Source organism: Ascaphus truei, chromosome 8 (genome assembly GCF_040206685.1).
Source record: "Ascaphus truei isolate aAscTru1 chromosome 8, aAscTru1.hap1, whole genome shotgun sequence".
Taxonomy (NCBI): Eukaryota; Metazoa; Chordata; class Amphibia; order Anura; family Ascaphidae; genus Ascaphus; species Ascaphus truei.
The window spans coordinates 27901285-27924283 of record NC_134490.1 but is presented as its reverse complement, the minus strand read 5'-3'; the positions used below and the strand labels follow the sequence as shown (position 1 = coordinate 27924283).

The 22999-nt window shown below is 39.5% G+C and overlaps 2 protein-coding genes across 2 annotated transcripts in view; both read right to left on the bottom strand.

Moving 5' to 3' along the window:
• The window catches only part of TLL2 (tolloid like 2), a 194584-nt gene extending 188185 nt beyond the window's left edge, over positions 1 to 6399 (bottom strand). The window contains exon 1 of the mRNA XM_075611010.1: positions 6012 to 6399. Within this exon, the coding sequence (XP_075467125.1) occupies positions 6012 to 6180 (169 nt within the window). The 5' untranslated portion in view covers positions 6181 to 6399. The remainder of the gene's footprint in view (positions 1 to 6011) is intronic.
• A 14944-nt stretch (positions 6400 to 21343) lies between these two features.
• The window catches only part of TM9SF3 (transmembrane 9 superfamily member 3), a 41635-nt gene continuing 39979 nt past the window's right edge, over positions 21344 to 22999 (bottom strand). Inside the window, exon 15 of the mRNA XM_075611009.1 lies at positions 21344 to 22710. Within this exon, the coding sequence (XP_075467124.1) occupies positions 22643 to 22710 (68 nt within the window). The 3' untranslated portion in view covers positions 21344 to 22642. The remainder of the gene's footprint in view (positions 22711 to 22999) is intronic.

Sequence of the window (22999 nt, the reverse complement as noted above, 5' to 3'; positions counted from 1 at the left end):
CATCACTATCACTAGGCAGAAGAGGGCGGGGCTATGATTCTGCCTAGTCACCGAGCACAATGTGATGGGAGAAGGGGCATTACTCCCCACAGTTAACCCCTTAAAAAAAGTCATAATAATCCCAAACGGGGGTAAATTTAAAAAGAAACAGTCTGCTTGGATTGCTCCTTTAAGTACCCTTTCAACTTTTCACGTTATTTCGTGGTGGCAATAAAGGTAGCAGTCATCTGAGAGCCAATGTGTAAACAGCATGAAATGGCCCACGGGTGCCAATTCCTTTTACAGATAAACAGGTGCTAAAAGACCATCTTAGTGGTAGCTTTGAAACAAAGGATTTGATATTGCAACCTATCTTCCCCTTCCTGCCCCAAAGTGTCTCTATAGTCCCACTTACTGTTCAAAAACAATGTGCGTAAACAAAATAAATGTGTTGCTTGTCCCTTTAACAGAAAAGCACATCCAAACATGCGGACTCTGTACTTTTTCCTAACCCGATCACATACTGATTTTTGCTTTCAAACACTAAAATCGTAAAATCATACATTTGGATTTTTATTTTTAAAAAACAGCAAACACATGACAAGTATTTAAAAAGGTACCCTAGATGTCAAATGGGTAACTGGTTTGCTTTGAATTTAACCAAACAATTTCTGAACAAGTAGCCATTATTAATTAGCTACAGTACCCACATTTATGAAATCACGAGGAGTGGTAAAACCGTTTGAGGGGTTTCACACACCCCAACTATGAAACCCAAAACTTTAAAATAACGATATGGAGTATACATAAAGGGTTTTATCTTATACAGAACATTCAATAATCCTCGTAATCTCTGGCTTTGATGCACTCCAGCTCTTGTAAGGTTGGTTGACATCAGTATCTCAATAAGGTGATACATTTCTCCTAATACGGAGAGCGACTGTAAACCTATCAGATTTCCAAACATAGTAAGTACATCACTAGAAGAGCTCCTAAATGGATTGGTAAAAGATTTATTTCTGCCACTAAATTATAGCACCAACAGTATGCTAATCAGCAAAACCAGGAACTGAAGACCGACTGCATTTATAACAACTGGAGGAAATACATAATAAAGTAGAGCTTTAAGTGCCTAGATTATATGCCAATGATGTACATGTAGGCAAAAAGGAACAGCCACCAAGTAGTAGCTTAAGACATATACACACACACACACACACACACACAATCTGAATGACAATGACAATGCATCAAGACCACTTCATATAAGGTCAATTAAATCATAATGATGTTACAGCCAAGCAGGGCCACAGACAGATTTCCCAGGGCCCAGAAGTTACATCAGCCCCCCTATTTTGGCAATATTGCAAGCCTCCCCTCACCCCCCCCCCCCCCAATTCACAGTTCACGAGCCTCCTCTATTCCCCCCCCCCCCCTTCCCAACTAGCAGCGCCGGCCGGGCCTCCACACCCACCGCAGCCATTGGGCCCTAGACACCTGTCCTAGCTCTCCCCCCTGTCGGCGGCCCTGCAGCCAAGTGTCAGATTTTATTTTCTACATTTCTATGATCATCATCATCATCATCGATTCTACCTTTGTCGTCTCTGCATAACTGGCCACCATTCTCATTTACAATGCTTGTAACCGAGACCTGTGCCTGTAAAGCTCATTTTCTTTGTTCACTTTTTACCTGGAGGCAGTGGCCAAAAAGTGTGAAGGTACTAGAGGCTAAAAAGTGTACACACACACACACACACACACACACACACACACACACACACACACACACACACACACACACACACACTATTTTCATATTCCCAAACTTATAAAGTCACTTCAGTTTTTTAAAGAATAGGAGAATAAATGTTGCAGATCTGTCAGTCATGACTGATTTCCTGCAATTCTCACTTTATGTCGAATCAGTCTCACAGATTTTTAGCATCACCTCAGAATAGACTTCAAGGGGGTGTTAAAAAACCCTTAAAAAAAAAAACATTTTGCCCAATTATTTCTAAAATCCAGTCCAAAAGGTGTGTATGGAGGTGTGTGGAGGTGTGTATATATATATATATATATATATGAAAAAGAAAAGAAAAAAACAGGCGCACACCTAGTGCATTAAAGTATAACAATGTAGTTTATAGAACAATAAAAACAGTCAAATGCCCACTCACAAAAGTACACGGTAAATGAGCAGGTATGAGATAGGCTCTCATAAGCCAATACTGCCGTCCGACTCAGCAATGGTGTCCTTCTCCTGTGTGCTCTCCGCGTGGTTTCCTGCAACCGAAAGTGACATCCACCCGGTCGGGTGCCCCGCACAGGAAATCCCTCCGGGAACCAGCACCTTCAGCTCCCTGCTTCTGGTCGCTGCACCACCGGGGGAAGAAGGGATCCAAACGTCTGCTTTGCCTCTCACAGCATGCAATAGTTCTCAAGCCGCAGTGATAGTCTCCGTGGGAAAGTGACTCCTCTGTCTTTGCCACGCCCTACGCGTTTCGTCATCTATGATGACTTCATCAGGGGATATATATAAACAATCACATATACACTGTACATATACACACACAAACATACATTATTCAAGTTGCCATTTGTATGCACCGCAATCCCTCACCTGACAAAGGGGCTGTGACCCCCAAAACTTTATACTTTAATTATAAAAATAAAAGCGTTTGAGATGTCCTTGTGACTATACTACATTTATTACGGAGTGCATCCAACAATACGTTTTTGCTTATTGTAATTGGGATCCTAAAGGACACATCCGGTTGGCCGTCTGCACAAGACGCCAGAAACAAGAGCATAAATCCAACGTGGGCCCCACTCGCACGTCTACATTCATACATATTAATTAGACACATCAGCCATACCTTTTTACACCACTTTGACCGCAGGTTGGAGGAAATTGTTTTCTGGTAGCAAACAGTAACTGAATTTGCTAGATACTTGGCCTGGTTGAGTTAACACAAGGTTTTAGCTCACATGGGCAATAGTGACAGCTGACCACCCTTTGAAAATGTATTCATAGCCAGTGGCATAGCTAGACATGCACGGGCCCCCAGGCCAAAAAAAAAAGTCAGGGCCCCATTATAAGATAACATATTTAGTAGATTGAGGAGAAAAATTTGCCTCAATTTAAATTGTAGGATTTCTCCCCCAGGTCTCTCCACCATCATCTCTCCCCCAGCTCCATGCTTACCTGTGGGACAGGGTGGTGATAGAGGCAGATGGGAGGAGATGATGGCACACAGCGGCAGCCCGCCAAGTAAAGCAGAGGAGTTAGGAGTTGCACGTAGGCAGAGCAGGACAGCCGGGGAGGAGAGCGCTGTAGCAGCATAGACACCGGAAGTAAGAAAGACTTCCGTATCAGACCGCTGGGTTGCGTTCCTCCCCAGCTGTCCTGCTATGCCTACGTGCAACTCCTAACTCCTCTGCTTAACTCGGCGGGCTGCCGCTGTGTACCATCATGTCCTCCCATCTGCCTCTGAGTGAGTGACAGCAGGGCCGCTGACAAGGGGAGAGAACTGTCCCCCAAGTGCCCGGGCACCAAGGATATAGCAACGCCCCTTTTCTTATCCCTCATTCAATAATGTCTCATGAGGATATAAAATCTCATCATGACTGAACATTTGTGTTATCTTAAACCACGTCACTTAGTGCACCAAAATTGGCCAAGTGCTCCCAGCAAGTGGTTGCGTTTGCTTGCACCAAAGCCAGGTGACCTTGTTCTTACATGCCCCGTAACTAGCAGTTACCTTTCGATTAAAGTGTGGAGCACGCTACCTATTCAATTACAAAAGCATCGTAGATTGAACAAATGTTAACTTCTATGTGCCCCACCAGCCACCGCTATACTGAAAGTGACACCAGAGAAGTTACGCACAGTCCTTACACCAGCCTTAGAAAATCATCATATCACTCTCTGCCATGTCTTTGGCTGATGACTGAGCTGTGGACTTCCTCTTCCTTTCAGGCCAGAAGTATCATCATCAGGTACTTGTGGCACCAAGAAGGTAGTGGTCACAAGACCTTTTGGCACTGAATGGGTTAATTAAAGCCCTTCAATGCGCTGCTGAGCTTTCTAGCAGCAAAGGAGCCGGCCATTTTTATTTATTTATAAAATGTTTTACCAGTAAGTAACATTGAGAGTTACCTCTCAAGTATGACCTGGGCATAGAGTTATGATGACAAATACATGGTTACAAATAGTTACATAAGTGAACTGGGTATACATTATATACAAGACATTGCATGCACAGTTAAATATAATATATATTATAGGCGTATGTAACAGTTACAGTAGCTTGCCCCGAAAGAATTTGAAGGCAAGACAGGAGAGATGAACTTTGCACCTAGACCCAAGTGATGACCAGTTTAGTTCTTTGAGCATTTTGCAGTGCTCTGGCACCATCGGCAAATAAAAATGGTCGACAGCAACATGCGGGACAAATCAATGAATGAGAAGAATCTCACTATGATGTGCTGCACTCCAGTTTGTGAATGAACACACACACACACTGATAGATATTTCAGCATTAACATAATACGAGTAGAACATCCTAAGCTTTACGCTCACTATATTCCTGTATAATACGATGTCTTACCAATAATGTAATAATATAAATATAATACATTGCATACAAAAAGTAGTATAACAATAACTACAAAGTGACAATTATTGTATAGCTCAACACATTAAATATTGTATTACTCTTTCAAGGCAACGCAATATATCCAAAAAGAGTTTCTGGCATTACACTATACAAGCGAGAAGTCCAAATCAGAAGCATCTACTTATGAGAGTAACTAGCACACAATGTGTATGCAAAAAAAAAAAAAATCCTCTTTTTCTATATAAAAAAAGATGATCATGCCAATCTGAAATCTTAACCCTGACTGGTTTGTGATGCTGAGGCTATAGGTTAACGTTAACCCATGAGAATAGAACAAGGGGGGTTGGGTTGTGAAATGGGACAATTCTTGAGAAGGTATAGATTGTATGTATCTGTATTATTTTTACATTATCTCTATAACTCTGCCTCTGCATTCTTTACTAAAACACTAGTTCTGGAAATCCTTCTCCATCTGCAAACATCCAACAGATCAAAAGAACGCGTCGTAAATGCCGAACTTTTAAAAAGATCAGATTCTGGGGGAAGATTAGCAGTTTCCTTAATGTCATCACAAGAACCTAATTGATTTCTGCTGTACTTAAACAGGTAATTAAGGTAATTAAAACTCAAATTTTACATACACTATTTTATTCATTACATTATGCTTCTTAAAGCAGAAAATTTGATTTTTTTTAAATAAAATAAGTTCTGCATTATTAGATAATACTGCATTTTTTAAACTGAAGTCTTAATGCCACTTTTAATGCGTTTTAAAGCATCCTTTGATTTTAGCAGATTGTAACACACCTCTCATCAGTGCAAGATATTTGCAACACTTTCCTGTTTGGGATAATTTGTTGCCAATATTCCCAGCTGTTTGAGCTGTAAACTGTAACAATAGAAAATGTTACCTTGGTAATATAAGGATACATTGTAGCTGTTGAGTTACACTGACTGATGCAGCGATTATGTTAGGCACCCAATCAGGATTTTTACAGATTTATAACAGGAGCACTAGACGATTGCTAGTTTAGGTAACAATGTAGAATTATACATTGTCACATGCTTTACATATAAAAATAATAAAAGGGAAGGGGGGAAAATGGGGAATGTAGTATTGTCTTTAAGTGTTACTTTCTTAACATGTCAACTTCTTGCATTTCTAAGACTGATCTTGTGTTATACATCAGCATTAAATCACAGCACTTGTATACAGATACACTTGTTTGCCCAATGAACATGCTGACACTGAGCTGTTCAGAGCAGACAGCTGAAGACAAAGATTAATAAAGATGCAAAACTCTGGTGTGCTAGATTTGCATTTCAATGGCAATATTGTATAGGGCAATGTTCCTTATCTATGCCATACCAGAATGATCAGATGAATGGAAACCAACCCCTGCATCCACCTACCAGCTTTGCATGGATCCTTGTAGTCGAAGTCATCAATGTAATCCTCCTCCAACAAGTAATCAAACCCCAAATCGTAATCCACCTCCTGACTCGGGCGAACAACCAACAGCAGAGTCAGCCCTACAACTGTCAATGTCCAAAAGGGCTTCACAGTGCATCCACAGCTCATTGCTGAAAAGAAACTTTGGGGAAAGTGGGGAAGCTGTGGAGGGGGATAGTCCTAATGTTCACTGGAAGGTCGACACTGGAGAAGTGTGTAGGTTGTTTTGTTGTGGTTAGAAGGCTGTGGGAGAGGTGGCTTTGCTAGTGCAGTGATAGATGAACACGCTGGTACGTGTGCTGCCTGCTCGTATTCTCTCTCAGTGCTTCTCTCCCCCGGGGTGTTCCTCAGTGGAGTCAATCACAGGACGCTTTAGCCAATCAGCTGATCCCCCAGCGTTCTACGCCTGTCCCTTCTGGAAACATTGCTCATTAACAAAGTATCGGTGCACCAGCAAACAGCTCCCCTTCTAGTCAGTGCATAGGTAATCCCCACACAGCAACCAGTGTCTTTTTGCCCTCCATGTTATACCCCCTGACAAAGAAATAGGGGTCTTGGAGTTGCAAATATCCCCAGGCTATGGCAGTTGTAAAATGCCACTGTTTGTACCTCGTGCTGTAAACCAGTGAGAGGGGACATGCATTTCATTTTTTTTTTTCATTCAATTGGACTCGAGTAATCCACCATAAAAGCACAGAAGGCCAATTGTTTGCATAGAAAAAGTTATATAGTTGGAATGCTCACTGCTATAAAGTAGTTCAAATGAGGTAGCTAGCAGCCTATCATTTATACATTATAACGTTTTAGTCTTATGCATCATTTCTGTGTTCTTATTTGCATAGGCATTATTGTATTTTGAAAAGTGTGTGTCCCCCCCCAGCCCAATTAAATGACATAACCTGATTTAAACGGTAACATGAAATGGAGTCAGTGAAAGGATAGGAACATATGCATTTAAAATGGTGGCAACATCTGTCCTGTGTTTTTTTAAGGTATTAGGTTGACATGATTTGTAACAGCATTGTCAACGTTTATTTCTTTTATGAACTAAAATGCTTTAACCCTTTTGCCACCATGTGTGGCAGGCATCTCTGGCAGCAAAAGGGTTAAGAACAGGTGGAGGTGGTGATAATTACAAAATATTAAGTTTTGCTTACAATACACCAGAAACTAGTTTTGTACCAACAATATTTTTTTATTATGTTCAGTGTCTTAAATATTAGTTTAAAGCAGCAATCCCACCTACTCATTTTTTTAAGCTTTTTTTTTTTTAACATATGAAATGGAGACTTTTGAACCTCAATATTTCTAGCTCAGGGGACCCCTTTGATTCTGAGATATTTACCAGTTTAGTTGCAAGGGTCTTTCCTCCACTTCAGAAAAATCTAAATCGTCACCAAATTGTCACAGGTCGCATGAGCCAGTATAGGAAGCCACAACATCGTTGGGGGGGGGGATAGTGTTGCGGCTTCTTATTGGATGACCATTCAACTCTTTCAGTGCCAGAGGGTCATACCACGGACCCTCCGGCACTTCCACATCATGTGACCACTCCTCGGAGCGACGGCGAGATGCATTTTCTGTTCCGACCGTCGGGCTGGATGTGGCAGCGTGGGGAAGGGGGCGGGCGCTCTTTTAGTGTAGTACAAGATCGTGTAGAGACCCTCAAAAGCTAGCACGCGGCAATGACATTCGGTCCCTTGGGTGGCACTTTTATGAACGTATGCCATACATCAGGCTTTGAAGCCTGAAAAAAGGGTCAGGGGCCCTGAAACCCCAGGGTTGCTATGCCATTTACAGGCATACCCCGGTTTAAGGACACTCACTTTAAGTACACACGCGAGTAAGGGTATATCGCCCAATAGGCAAATGGCAGCTCGCGCATGCGCCTGTCAGCACGTCCTGAACTATGAAAAGGAAGGATCCAGCGCTCCACGGATTTGCAAAAGTATCAAATTTATTGCTCCATACACAACGACCGTTTCGACCTTAGTAGGTCTTTTTCAAGTGAACAGCAATACCGGCTCCCTACCTGTACCGAAGCTGTGCGCAAGAGGGAAGACTATAGAGCCGGTTACAAATGCGTTATTTACATCAGTTATGCACGTATATGACAATTGCTTCACTTTAAGTACATTTTCGCTTTACATACATGCTCCGGTCCCATTGCGTACGTTAATGCGGGGTATGCCTGTACTGTTGGAATTTTGTGTCAATTTCCCTTTTTTCTGTTGATGCTGGTTTTGTGGTTTTATTGGATTTAGATTAAATGAATCACTTTTGCATACATTTACTGGTTTATTTAACTTTTTTGAGTGCCGGTCCAAACCACTTGTAGATTTGTTTTCACTTTTTTTTTTGTACTCAACCATGGGGGTGGGGGACCTGAGCACCATCAGACGACTTAGTCTTCTAAAACAGGGGATGCATGTTCCAAATAAACATTCGGACTGTACACAACGTAGATAGATCTTCAGCTGCATGAAAATGCTGAGATTTGTTTTTTATATAACTTGTATTTTATTATACATAGGTGCATGTTATACATAAAAAACATATCAGGTACACATATAGCATATAATATACAATGACAAAATCATAACAAGCTCACATGGTTTTTCGAGCCCTACTTAACCTCGTGAGTGTGAATCATCCTTTGTATTGTAGGGGACTGGGGTAAATGATAATTGTTATAAAGGGAGAAATAATCATAATAAAAAAAAAAAAAAAAAAGGAAGGGGGGGGGGGAGGCAAAGGGAAGAGCGTGGGGAAGGAGAGAAGGAAGGGGGTTCTGAGGGTAAGGATACACCCGCTTCTGATGAACACCTATTCGTCGCGAAGGCTGTGTATCAGCTGACAAAACCAATCAGTGATATATATGATTGGGCATAAGAAGTGTGAGGCTCTCTCGGCGTGGGGTTGGATTTCATGCCCCCGAAGGAGAACGCATCTATTACTATTATAGCCAAATTGTGTTACGCTCTACCCCGGGGATGTCTGTTTGGGCAAGCCAAGGAGCCCATACTTTTAGATAATTGTCGCCAGTGTCGTTAACTAAGCTCGTTAACTTTTCCATCTGGCAGATAAACCAAATACGATTCCGAATCTTTGGGATAATTGGGATATCGGGGCGTTTCCATAATGCTGCGATCTCGCACCGTGTAGCTAGAGCAAAATGTGCAATTAGTTTATTGTGTGATTTGGAGAGGCCCTTTATGGGTCTGTTCAGAAGAAACAGCCAAGGGTCTGGGGGAATAGTGAGATCGAATATTCTCTGGATCCAATTTCTAATCTTTTCCCATATCGGGGATATCAGCGGGCAAGACCACAGCATATGTAACAGGTCAGCTGTTCCTCCACATTGTTTAGGACACAATGGGGAGGACCCTGGTATAAACTTAGATAGTTTGAGTGGGGTGAGGTATCATCTCATAAGAACTTTATATGCGTTCTCCTTCAGAGTGGTGCATATCGAACTTTTTGCGGCCCCTAAGAATATAGTGCTGAGATTTTGCCAGAATGTGGATATACATTAATAAATTGCTTGCTCTTTGTCTTGTTAAGCAATTTTCTAAAGTCATTAACTCCCGTTTTTCTAGAGGCAAAGCACTTCATTGCAGTCCCCTTTGGCAGCTAAGGAGTTAAAAACATAAGATCAAAGTGGATTAATTGCAGCAATGTGTAATGGGTTAATTTTATATATATATGTTATGTGTGTATATATATATATAAGACTGACCCTTTAAAAAAAAAAATATATATATATATATATTTTTTTTTTTAAAGGGTCAGTCTTCTCGGTGTAATTGACCTCCTTACAGAGATTTTATAATCCCTAAAGCAACAGTTTTACTTATTTATATCCTATGAAAAATGTGTTTCAAGATGCTCAGCTTCTTATGTTTATCTGTTTGATTAATGATGACACCATAATTACAATTGCAAACAAAGAATGAAAATAAAAAACACCTATATGTATACAAATTATAAAAACCCTCCAAAGCATGTTTTTACTATAACATGTTAAAAATGGTTTTAAAACTCATACTTTTTTTTTTTTTTTTAAAGATGTCATTTAAATTATTAAACATGTCACTGTCTTTACTTTCGTTCTAGGAGTATGTTAATTTTAGTCATTCTTGAAAGCTGCCTTGGAAATATTTGTGAACTGAGACTCCTCAGACGTTACGTTACCTCTCTGTATCATTAGCATTTCGTTTGACTTACTGAATGTTAAGTACCCTCCCGTCACTTTCCTCTTTCCTTGCTGGTCCTCTGACAGAAAGGAATGTGCATAAATCCGGCTTCATATTTATTGGAACAGATAAACAATGACCCTCCTTATTGGTGTCTCTGCTATACATAAAAACCTTCAAAAAGATGTTATATATATATACACATGTAGAGGTATCAGTACCGTGTTAGCCGAGTGTAACATCGCCGGAAGAAGAGATCAGTGTATCTCGAAAGCTCGCACAGATAAAAGCATTTCGTTAGCCACAGAACGGTATCATCTATTTATTTTTTGATTTTTTGACACCCCCTTGAGAAAGGTCCTATTCCAGGACCGAAACGTCGGATTGGGTGACTTATCTTTTTTATTCAGATGCCCAATACAGTTTTTCATGATTACTGAACCGAGTGCAGTCTTTCTTTACCGGACGAGAGAATGGTAATGTTGTTTTTCTATATATATATATATATATACTAGTTTTGTACCCGGCTTCGCCCAGGGAACTGCCAGCACATCTCCCCGCCCCCTCTGCTGCCGTCACATCTCCCTGACCCACCCGCTGCCCTCACATCTCCCCGCCCCCCACTGCATCTCCCCCACACATCTCACATCTCACACACACAGCCCTGATCCAGCCAAGGACACGACCCCCCCCCCCTACTGTAACATTTTTGCAGGACACCCGATGGAAACTTCGAATATCCATAATTTGGGATGTGAGTCATACTGGAAGCTCAAAATAGCTCAAAATAGTTGTGTTGACCTACAAATCCACAGCTGAATGTCCAGTAAAAGTTTAGTTGTGCTACGTCATGTCATTTGTAAGATTTCGATGCTTCGGACATACAAACGGAATAACAAACTTAGAAATATAGTATAGATATTGAAGCTATTAGCGAAACGCGCTTTGGTTGATGTCATCACGGCACGTCCAGCATGTTCGAGACCCCCCAGATGACTGGTATACACACGTTATGTGCTCTGCAGCCCATTAACACCTGAACACTGCATTTCTGCCTTGACATGGGACTTCTCTCTTTGCTGTTTTCACTCCATGGTGGCCTGCTGAGTATATACTCGGGAGCTCTGTGTTGGCTCTTCCTAGTTTGGCAAAGTTTCCATGCACATTTGTTTATATTTAACATTGAGCAATATCCATTCCATTTGTGCTTACTAAGATGTGTGACTTTAGCCATATGAATTTCCTCTGGAATCTCACCTCTGCAGTGGGCAGACATCTCTATTTAGTGTTTGCACTTGAGAATATCTTGTCCCTTTTGTTGTGGTTATATATTTAGATACTAGCCTTACATCTTTTGCTGTGATCTATTTATCTTTAGGCCACCATTGTGTGTGTTTTTGGTTTATTATATTTATTTATTGTTGCTGAGAAGGCGATATTACTGATATGTGAATATAACCAATATAATTGCACATTCACTGCAGTTGAGTACCAGGTACATTTCTACATATGTCTGTAAGGGGTCCTGGTGACTTCCCCTCTTGACAAATGACCTCACATGTTTATGTTTAAAAATGTATTTTTTTTATTTTTATATATGGATTTGGACGTGTCTGTATGGTGACCTTTTTTTGTGTATGGTGGAATACATTATTTTTCTATTATGTGCATACCCTTGAGTGCCATCTTTTTATCTAGGCGTTTTCTTACCTTTTCTTGTTAGGTATTCTCTCTTTTTAAATATAGATATTCTTCTTCTCTCTCTTCCCCACCCCATCATCAAGATTTAAACCATTAAGCCTAGCGCTGCCATTAAAGCAGCAATCCCAACTACTCATACTTTTCTTTTAAACTTCCTGATGGTTCTTCATGTACCCAACATGGCAGTGCATAGTCAATGCAAAAAAAAAAAAAACATCATCATAAAACTGGTTTACAGAGCATGAAGAGGCGGATTGGAACTATTAGATGCAGCCATTTCGCTGCAGACGGTCAGCCACCAAGAAACACTTGGCTGCAGCCGTTTAGCCGCTGGCTGTTTCAGCCTTGTGTAGATGATTAGCATTAGGAGTGAAGCGGTACGTAAGGGTAAGGAGTTAAGGTATTTAGGGTAAATACTTTCAAAATAAGAGGTTAAGGGGTTTGGGTCGGGAGTTAAGGTTTTTAGGTTAAGGGGTTAACATGGTAAGTTTTTTATAGTAAGTTAAGGTTGGGGTTTTAGAGTAAAGGGTTGACAGGGTAATGTTTTTAGGGTTGACAGGGTAATGTTTTTAGGGTAAGTGGTCAACGGGGTAAGGTTATTAGGGTTAGGGGACACTACCTGCGGTGGCCAAATGTTCCAGCGACAGAACGGTGGCTGCGAAGTCAAAATATCCTAGACCGTGAAGAGGTACATTACAGACACAGTTCCATCATGACTGTATTATTTTTAGATTTCTTTAATGTTGATGGGCTTTGATTAACCATCTTGGTGCCTTAATCGGCACTATCACACTTTAATGAATAACCCCCATAGTTAAATTAGTAATTTCAAGTAATCTTTTCCTACACATTGTCCCATATTAAGATTGGCATGAGCAGTAAACAAATGGCCCATCTTTCTATTGTATGAGAGGTGAACCATAGCAATATAATTGTCTTTCTTAGAAAATGTCAATCATCCTTACAGTGAAACGCTTTCTTATTTGAGTCCTGTGATTGAATATCTTTTTATTTTCCCTGGCTCCTGTATAGCTTCCATTTTATCAGACTGTCCCTACTCTTATCTGTTTGGCTTACAATTAGATACAATATGGGCGGAAGTGTCAAAATCCGTTTCACGGAATTTCTAGAGCTTTCCATTCAAAATCCATTCTGTGGTGTAAAATCCGTTGACGGATTGTGTCCGTTTCAATCCTTGCGGATTAATCAAAAACTGCCATTGGATACAATTCGCTGGCGTATTTTACCAATCCAATCTGAAGATTCTGCAATCCGCTAGTGGATTTTAAGAATCCAATGCGCGGTTTCAGCAATCTGCTCGCGAATTGCTGAATCCGTAGACTGGATTCTTAAAATCCATCAATGGATTGCGGAATCTGCAGATTGGATTGTCAATGATAAAAAAATAAAGTCCGGAAAAGGCAAATCACCATTTTTGAGATTAATCCGTGGAAATCCACAGACCAAAAGGAACCCAGCGGATCCAAATCCGCCAAAAGAATGTGCCCATCTCTACTTACATTGACACCATGTGATCGAAGTTAGTGGATCGCACCAATAACAAGAAAAAAAGGAGTGGATTAAAAATTTGCCTTTAAATACAAGTGACCAAAGTCTTATGACGAATTAGACTAGGTTAAAAACATTTAAAAAAAAGAAAACCCTTGTAATCATTGGGTACCATGAGAACATTAAATGTTTAAAAAAAAAAAGACAAATACACTTGTTTTTTTTAAAGATGTCAGTCAGCACATCAATACTATAAGTTCACTTTGACCCTTGTAGACTCTGGAGCTAGAAGTTTATCCCCTAGTCAAGATACTGATTTTTTACTATATTGAGTAGGGGGCTGAGAGTGAAAAAGACGCACGCAGGAAGGTGAATGTTATGAAAATAAGCAAACCTTTACAATAAGGTATTTAAGGGGCATGTGTGATTTCCTCTCTCTTGAACTCCTTGATTTGGGCGCTACGCTTCTTGTCTGGGAAGGCTGAAGCCCTGTTCATGTGCCACATCTTATTGCATAGGGGGCATGGATAGTAGTTGCTGATAGATGTGTTTTGAAGTTAAGGTAAAAAGATATAAGAATCCTAGAATATAAACAAAAACGGTATTACAATGAAGTTCCCTATCGCTACTGTAGCTGTGAAGTTGACAGTATCTTACCACTGTGGTATGGAGAGCTATGCATTGTATGAAATGTAGTTTATTAGCACCAAGGGAGTAATAGGCGCTGCTCAGTTACATTTCATTGATCAAGACAAAGTACTTAATTAACTCATAAGGTTACAAAGATAATATATCCTATACAGCAGTGCCCCTCTGTCACTAAACTCAACAATATGTGAACAGGAGAGTAAATGTTTACTTTTCCTTTTTCTAACCACTGGCACTGCACCATGAATATATCCATTAATAACTGCACATGCTACAGAAACGGTTCCTTTACTAACCCCCCAGAGCTATAATGCAAACATTGGCTAAGTTGTTAAAACAACTGGAATCCAGTATGTAGAGCAACATCTAGCATGATTTAGGCATCTCTAGCTAAGTATTACGATTATATTTATCAAGCTTTCAATTCCTATGTTTACAAGGACACACAATTTAACGTGCAAGTGTGAACAGAAGTAGAGGGACAATGGGCTGTGGAACCAAGGACACTTGCTGTTCCAGCCAAAGGAGGCTTTGTTTACTTTAACTATTGGTGCCTTGTAAAAGATAGGGGTTACCTTGGTAACTACTTACGTGTATAAATAATTGCCTTAAATTATCAGAAGTTGCACATCCTATCGTTGTAAAGATTTTTTTCAAATTTGGCTGGCATGAACCCACCAGATTACTTAAGATTGGGAATCTAGGTAACATTTCTAATTGAAATTTTATTACACAGTTGATTTTAATTGTGCACGACATAAAACTTTGATATTATGAATGTAAAACTTTTTTTTTACCATCACAACCGCAAACATACCGCCACACTCAGAACTCGGCCAAAAGCAAGAGCATATATAGTGACGTCATACAAGGCAACACGCACAAAAAGTGAATCCGGTTTATGTGGAAAAGTAAACAACAATATCTCAAAAGCAGAATGTTTCATTAGTGGTAGTTGTTTGATATAGGAAATGGTGCTCAAAGGAATCACCTGTGGCTCTATAGAAGAAAAGTCTTCTTTTTATTTCATATAACATTTCTTAAATTCCTGGATGTTTTCTGAATGTCCAACATGCAATATGTAGTATAACAAATATGGGTCTGTGTCTAGTGGTGTCCACTTGACCACCCACAAAATAAACACAGTAATATCTTCCCAATCTAGTGTAGCAGTATAAAGTTCATATGACAAGGCAATGTAGACAGTTCAGTCTATTACCTGTCAATTTGTTGCATCATTCCAAGGCAGTCAGGGCGTGCAGTCAGTAATTGAAGAGATCCAGAAGCTGTAGAGAGATGCAGAGCACAGCAAGGAAGAGCCCAAAAAAACGGGCAAAAATAAATGATAAAAAAATCCAGGGCAACTCTAGTATGAAGATCAATTTATTGCAAGCTCAAGATGAAACACACCTACGTGTTTTGTGCAGAAGCTCTTTATCACCTTGATAAAGTGCTTAGGCACGAAACGCGTAGGTGCGTTTCATCTAGCTTCACCATCTTGCTTGAGCTTTCAATAAATTGATTTTCATACTAGAGTTGCCCTGGATTTTTTTTATCATTTGTTTGCCCGATTTTTTGTCTATTCCTTGCTGTGCTCTGCATCTCTCTACAGCTTCATTAATGCTAGTTAGTTCACTGTTCTTTACAGAGAATAGGGGCACATATCCTACCCTTGTGTCAGAATAAGTCCAATAATGTTTTTGACCACATGACCCTTCTTAACACTGGAAATGGTGCAGCAGTAGGAAAAAGGTATTATAAATAAGCTATTTAAAGGCTTCTTTGAATACATAGTCTTTTTACCACTAATACCTATTTTAAAAAAAACAAAAAACAAGACTGCTTTGATGAGTTATTTACTGAGCGGATAGATCATATAGCTGTAATTTAGGATAACAGCCGTTATCAGTTTTGCCGAACACTTCAATATGGTGAGTAATTGAGGATATTTCCCAAATGCTTCGCAGAAGAGATGGAGACATTCAGAGAAGGGCACTGACTTTGAAGTTCTCGTGCTGTTTTCTGCATCCGGGACCATCTGCCGGGAGTGACACAGTGATATCACGAGCGACGCTGAGACACTATCTCCTTCAACATCTTTCTGTGTTCCCTTCTTAGGCCGCGTTCATACTACGCACGACGCGAACAGGCCGAACCTCTATTAGGCAGGCCATAGTGTGCGCAACAGTGTTTTGAGTCGACAAAAGATTTTGTCGCGCGACGGCCGGGTCACCTGAGCGGTTCAGCCAATGAGGGCGAACCGGCCTCGTGACATCACGGCCATGGCCACGCCACCCCCATCGCTGTGAATGTCAGTCTACAGATCGCTCGGCCGACAGGCGCCCACTATACCCGAGGCCTTAGACTGCGGTCTATAAACGAGTGCTGTTTTTATTGATCTATAAACCTTACCTTTTGACAATCTGCACTATTGTTCTCTGTCTCTTACTCTGAGATATCTTGCGAAACTTCTGATATCCTCAGCTTTTGAAGACAGTATTAACCTATTCATTGCCGCAATGGATTGACATCCAATTAATTTATTTAACATGTGAGTGCAATTCCGACACTGCTATACTCAATTCATTAATATTAGAGACAATATTGCATTCTTGTGTTTCTATTCTTCTTTCCCCTTTCAGTACCTGCACTCCAAGTTGTCTGAAGATCTCTACATTTGAAGAATTTTGGGGGGAAAATCTGAAAGTGTTTTTGAGCTGCATACCTCCCATATTTGTGCACGTGTATTATATATAACACTATTCATTTACTGATCATTTAGCATTTAAATATTGTAGTATTTAGCACTATTCTACTGGGAATGCTTATTCTACACTTCAAAAAAAAAACAAACAATGTTTTTGCAGAAAAGGTGGGTCTTAAATGATTTCATAAAAGCTTGGATGGTGGGAGTTTTCCAGATGGAGGTTGTTTTGCTAAAAATACTCCTTATCCAGTGTTGGTGGATTTCAATCAAGAACCACTGAGCAGTGCGCTGTTGGTTGATTGGATTAGTCTGGTTGGCTTATATGGAGTGATGCGTTCCAAGATTCTTTCTGATTGGTTGCCTTTGCATTTATTTATTGGCACCAACACAATTACTTAGTCTAACAATTAGAAGTGGAGTTCCTTGTAGAGGAGGCATGTCAACATGGTTAAGTTGTTGTTCTTTAATACACTCAGCTTCTTCTTTGATAAGCTTTATAAAGAGTCCTGTTATTCCAAACTACTGGTTTTCTTTGCCGTTTTATCAATTTCATACATATAGCTTAACTATTCATTTGAGTGACATATACCGTTGTTTTGTTATTTTTGTGCCGTTTAAGATCAATCACCCTTAGTACCTACAAGCACCATTATATATTTGTGTTTTTTTTGTTGTTTTTTTTAAAGGACAGTCCTGCATATAGGGGGAAAAAATGATCCCAGACTTCCAACAGAGCAGCACTGCCAACGCCAGTCCTCAAGGGCCTCCAACAGGTCAGGTTTTCAGGATATCCTCCTTCAGCACAGGTCAAAAACTGAGCCACCTTTGCTGAAGCAGGGATATCCTGAAAACTTGACCTGTTGACAGCCCTTGAGGACTGGAGTTGGCCACCCCTGCAATAGATTAACAAAATAAGAAACACATTTAAGATTGAGATATGCACTCATCTAAAATATAGAAATAAGGAGACAGCACCCTACATTTTCTAGAATCGCAGTCTTTGCAGCATTAGTTCAAATGGATCACTTCTTAGAAGACATCTTCTGGTGCAAGCCAATTGCTATTCATTTTCAAAGGAGCGGTCAATACATCAAAACGACAAAGTATTAGGCCCACAACTTGAGGAAAGGCCATCGTGGGTCTGAAACGTTGTCGTTTTGATGTATTTCCTGCTCCTCTGAAAATAAATGGCAATTGACATGCGCCAGAAGATGTCTTCTAAGAAGTGATTCTTCTGAACTAATGCTGCAAAGACCAAGTCTGGCAAAGCGTGTGCGGTCTCCTCTTCATTCTATATTCAATACTGCATATACATTTTCTACTTACACAGTAACACAATAGCTACAGTATCTCTACCAATGATACACATGTGTATTTTAGTCTGTAAGGTGCACACAGGTACAGTATTAAGACTTTGAATTGTAGCAATGCTAAAGATATGTATTTTAAGTAGACCTACAGGTGTGCGCAGGTGTTAAGAATCTTAGGTTATACTAAAATTATGTCAAATGCTCAAACCAAAAGATAAAACAAAACAAAAAAACAACTTGGGATGATTAAACTTATAAGAATTTTTATAATTACAGTAAAACATTCCAGGGCATGTTTTATTGACTCATCTTAATAGTCTTCAGGTGGTCTTAGTCAATTGCCCCTGGAATTTAACAAGGTATGCTTAAATATAGCCCAATAAAACATTTACTATCTTTTTCTCATTGCCCAAGCTAAGCTGTTTCCTGTTGTAACACTGTTAAACGCACCAATATGGTTACAACTCGAAAATGTTTGAACTCCAGCCTCAATTATGTCAATCCCTACCAACTGCTCTATTCAGAGAACTGATTTTCAAGCCCAGTAAAAATTATTTTGCCAGCTATCCAGGATGGCAGGTTTTCACAGGGCCCAGGACTACTTTCTTTACCTGGCCCAAGTTGTTGAGCAGGACGAGTGGGGACAACATTGTTGAGCTGGGTAGAAATCATAATTAAAGGCTGAATTATTTGAAATTCCAGGCATTAATGAAATCCCTCCTGATTGGTTAAATTGTGTGCATGAAGTCTAATGCCCTGAATTTTTGGCATCTCACCAAACAAGAAAGCAGGGATATCCTTACTCACTTTGTATTGTAGGGGGAAGATTAGTTTATGCAATAGCGAGGTGTTAGTGGACCACAGGCAGATAGGGATGGGAGAGCTGAGCATTCATGTAGCGGGGAGTGGAGGGAGTTAGTGGGCCATTTATGTGACTGAACGACAAACTTTCATGTGATAGGGAGTGGAGTCCCCAACGGCCGATCATGCCATAGCGAGAGATGCAAGCTTGACGTTGATTTATTTGTGAGGGGGAATGACAGCCATTGATGCAGAAGGCATTATACCAAATTCTCCATATATAAAAGGGGCCATGGCATTACATTTCTATTAATGCCCAAGTGGTTAAGCTCCTCTATAATGGAGGGTATTATGTAAATCAGCGTTCCTAAAGTTCAGTTAAGGTAATTAGAGCTAGGTTCATTAGTAAACTTTATGGTAGGCAACATGATTTTCTTCACGGGCTACATGTGCACAGAGAAATAATAATTAGCACAGGAGAGGAGCAGGGTAGTAGAGTACTTTTCTGTGCACTGTTTTAGAGCAGCTGGGGGTGTTGGGAGAAGCTGCAATCCAAGCTGGCAACATCTCTGCTTCCTATGTAGTGGAGGAAAAGGACAGCGGGCTGCCGAGTTGGGCCCAGGCTGCCTGTTGCCCACCAATGTCTTAACTCAGAGAACCTCTGAGCTTTGGGTGACCTCCCATAAATGATTGCAATTATGGCATACAATTGGACAAACCTTGCTGAGATTTGTTCATTCCTCATAATTGAGAAGCTTCTTACAGAGCCAAAATACACTCAACTATAAAAAGCAAAGAAGGCTGGGTAACCGTGTTGGTCCTTTCTTCCATGTAGTAACAAAGGAGGAAGGGGGAGTAGGTGGTATGATACATTTTATTAGACCAACAAGTAGTTGCTATATTACAAGCTTTCAAACCTATACTCGATGAAGGACCCCGAGAGATTCGAAAGCAGGTAACATAACTACTTGTTGGTCCAATAAAAAGGTATCCTACCACCTATTCTCTCTCATTCTGTTACCACATAAACTATAAGATATAATTTACAAATAACTTCATGCAAATTAGAACAGACAGACAATATGCCGTCTGCAAACATGCACATAACCCTAATAAAACTGCATACCTCCCAACATAAAATAGATTAAAAAAACAGGACCAAATTATTGTATTAGTTTCTTGAAATATACATTTAAAAAACAAAAAAAAACAAATAGGAGTATACAGGCATACCCCGCATTAACGTACGCAATGGGACCGGAGCATGTATGTAAAGCGAAAATGTACTTAAAGTGAAGCACTACCTTTTCCCACTTATCGATGCATGTACTGTACTACAGTCGTCATATACGTGCATAACTGATGTAAATAACGCATCTGTAACAGGCTCTATAGTCTCCCTGCTTGCGCACAGCTTCGGTACAGGTAGGGAGCCGGTATTGCTGTTCAGGACGTGATGACAGGCGCATGCGTGAGCTGCCGTTTGCCTATTGGGCGATATGTACTTACTCGCGAGTGTACTTAAAGCGGGGTATGCCTGTATACACAAATGGTTATCTAGGATTAAAGGTTTCCTTGTTTTTCCTTGCTTTGTCCTCTGGCCAAAAGTGGGGAAAATTGATTAACATGCAATCAATTTTTATTTACCTCATCCTCACGAAAAATTTGTTCGATTACCTCTTGCTACTTTTGTGCATTGTCACCGTTTGTTGAACACCCGTCATCCCATTCCATAGGTAAAGTGCTCCCTTTCTTCACCTCCGACAGGTACGGAGTGCTCAAAAAGTGGAGGAAATGGCCGAGAGACATTTAGCCACCCACTTTCCTGGTTTTGTGCAGAAAAAAATTAACAAAGGCATTGTGTTGGTTAAACATCGATTTTTCACCAGTGGGATTCTAGAGAAGTGTCAAAAAGACAACTGATACTAAAGGTCAGTGAGTTGACATGTCTACGGATGATTGTGAATTTAAGGCAAAGTGTGAGCTTTATTAAAAAATTTAAAAATTAAAAAAATAATTTTAGATATGGGGCAAGAAAAAAAAATTAAAAGTTTTACAGTATATGTAATTCCCTGTATTTTGATTCAATGGTATTTTCCTACTGCAAACAGTTGATATACAAATTAATTTATATTAGTCAAATAAAAACACAGGTACAGAGAAGCCAAACAATTAAAGCAAGACAGACGTTTCAGCAGTGAAGGTGGTAACGTTGTTTGGAATACCAGAGTTCACACACTACTTTGCAGTACTACAATGGACATATGAAGTAAATGACAGCAGAAGAGACAATATGGTGTGTGCAAAAACGCTTAGAATTTCAACATTTTGTTCATTAGAACACCAAGTGTCCATTATAAACATACCCGTTTATCACTGAGGTTTTCATATTACCAGGGGAAAAAAAATGTTGACAACGGTTTTGTCTGAAAATTTTATTTCAGTTTCCTGAACACTAAAGCCACAGTGCTTTAGATGTTACACAAGTGTCCAGACAGGATTAACAAAAAATTAAATGTTCTAAATTACAAATTTGACTTTTTTTTATTTTTTTTTGTGTAAGAGCTTCGGAAGGAAATAGAACAAAAACCGGACATACACACACCATGAAGAAAACCCATGTTTCATGCAATGGCAGGCAAGATGTAAAAAGCCACCCAACTCCACATATTTTGTACATTGAATCATCAGGAAAAAAAAAAAAAAAAGTACTCCGTAGTAAACCTGTACATCCAAATACATTTGGGATCTAAACCTAAGTTACATTATTTAATGTTATATACACTTATTTCCCCTCTTATATTTTGAGTAAAGCCTTCATTGAAACCCAAACAAAAATCAGATTTTTTTTTTTTTTAATCTTACTTTGAAATACAGAAACCAAAGACTAATTTGGGAAGGATGAGGGTTACTTTAGGAATTCAGTTAAAATGTTTTTAATCTAATCTCAAATGTGTCATAAAAACAAAATTTCTTCATTTAACATTTTTTGTTTAACTGTACAGTAAATTGCAGTGCCGAGAACAAAGGTCTTCAGCCTCATCTTCTTTGGATGGATTCTTAAAATGCTGTTTGATTTTGTTGTTTCAGAGATAAATACGGGGGGAATTGGTCCAATTATATGGAAAGCTGTTATATTACATGCAGGTTTTTTTGCTTGTTTTTTTTTTATCATTATTTTTTTTTTTTAAACAAATGGGTGCAGCTGTATTTGACATTGCAAACCAATGGGCACCCACAGTTAAAATATAAAAACATACATCTTGAAAGTGGCAACAAAGATTAGAGAAAAGAAGGCTTCCTGGAACAGCTTTTCTAGATCATTTAGAAAGTACCAAGAAGACTACTAATCAACTAGTTTGAGCAGCCAAGTTTCCCTCTTTTTATTTAATGGAACAAATGCTTTAAATAAACCGTTTGTCCTCTTCACTGAAGAGAGCTAGTCTATTCATCTTTAATGAGCTAGTTTTTTGGGAAGATTAGCCATGTACTGTAGTAATGTCTACTGCATATAATCCAAGCATTTGCTGTGAATGGTTGGAGGAAGCAGTCAGTAAGAACCTAGGATCAATGAAATAGATGGTATTTTAAACCATCCACAAAACGGAGACCAACACAGTACCCAGTGTTAAAACCCAATCTCTTCTGGCACTAATGTGCATATTTAAACCCCCCCAAAAAGTAGTAACTGATCCACAGTTCCCATGTATCTCGATTCTTCAGTCAATTTTCACATTAGTGTAGATTTTCCGAACAAAGGCACTAGTTCCCATGTAACCGATTGCTCCTAGCAGAGAGAAAAAACAAATATATATACATATTTTTGAGAAATGTGTGATAATTTCACAGGTTAAAATATTCCCCCAAAAAGTGTTGACGAAGTTTTTAGTGCGTGTAGAAAATCAATGTGCACAAATGATATTGGAAAGTACATTTAGTTATTCTTGGTTACACAGTAAGTTAGATATAGCCAAAGTACAGTGGGTACTTGAATGTATGTTTACTGTAACTACTTGCATACATCGTTAAATTTTCAATTTTTTTAATATAATATTTGCATTAGTTTCAATAAAAAC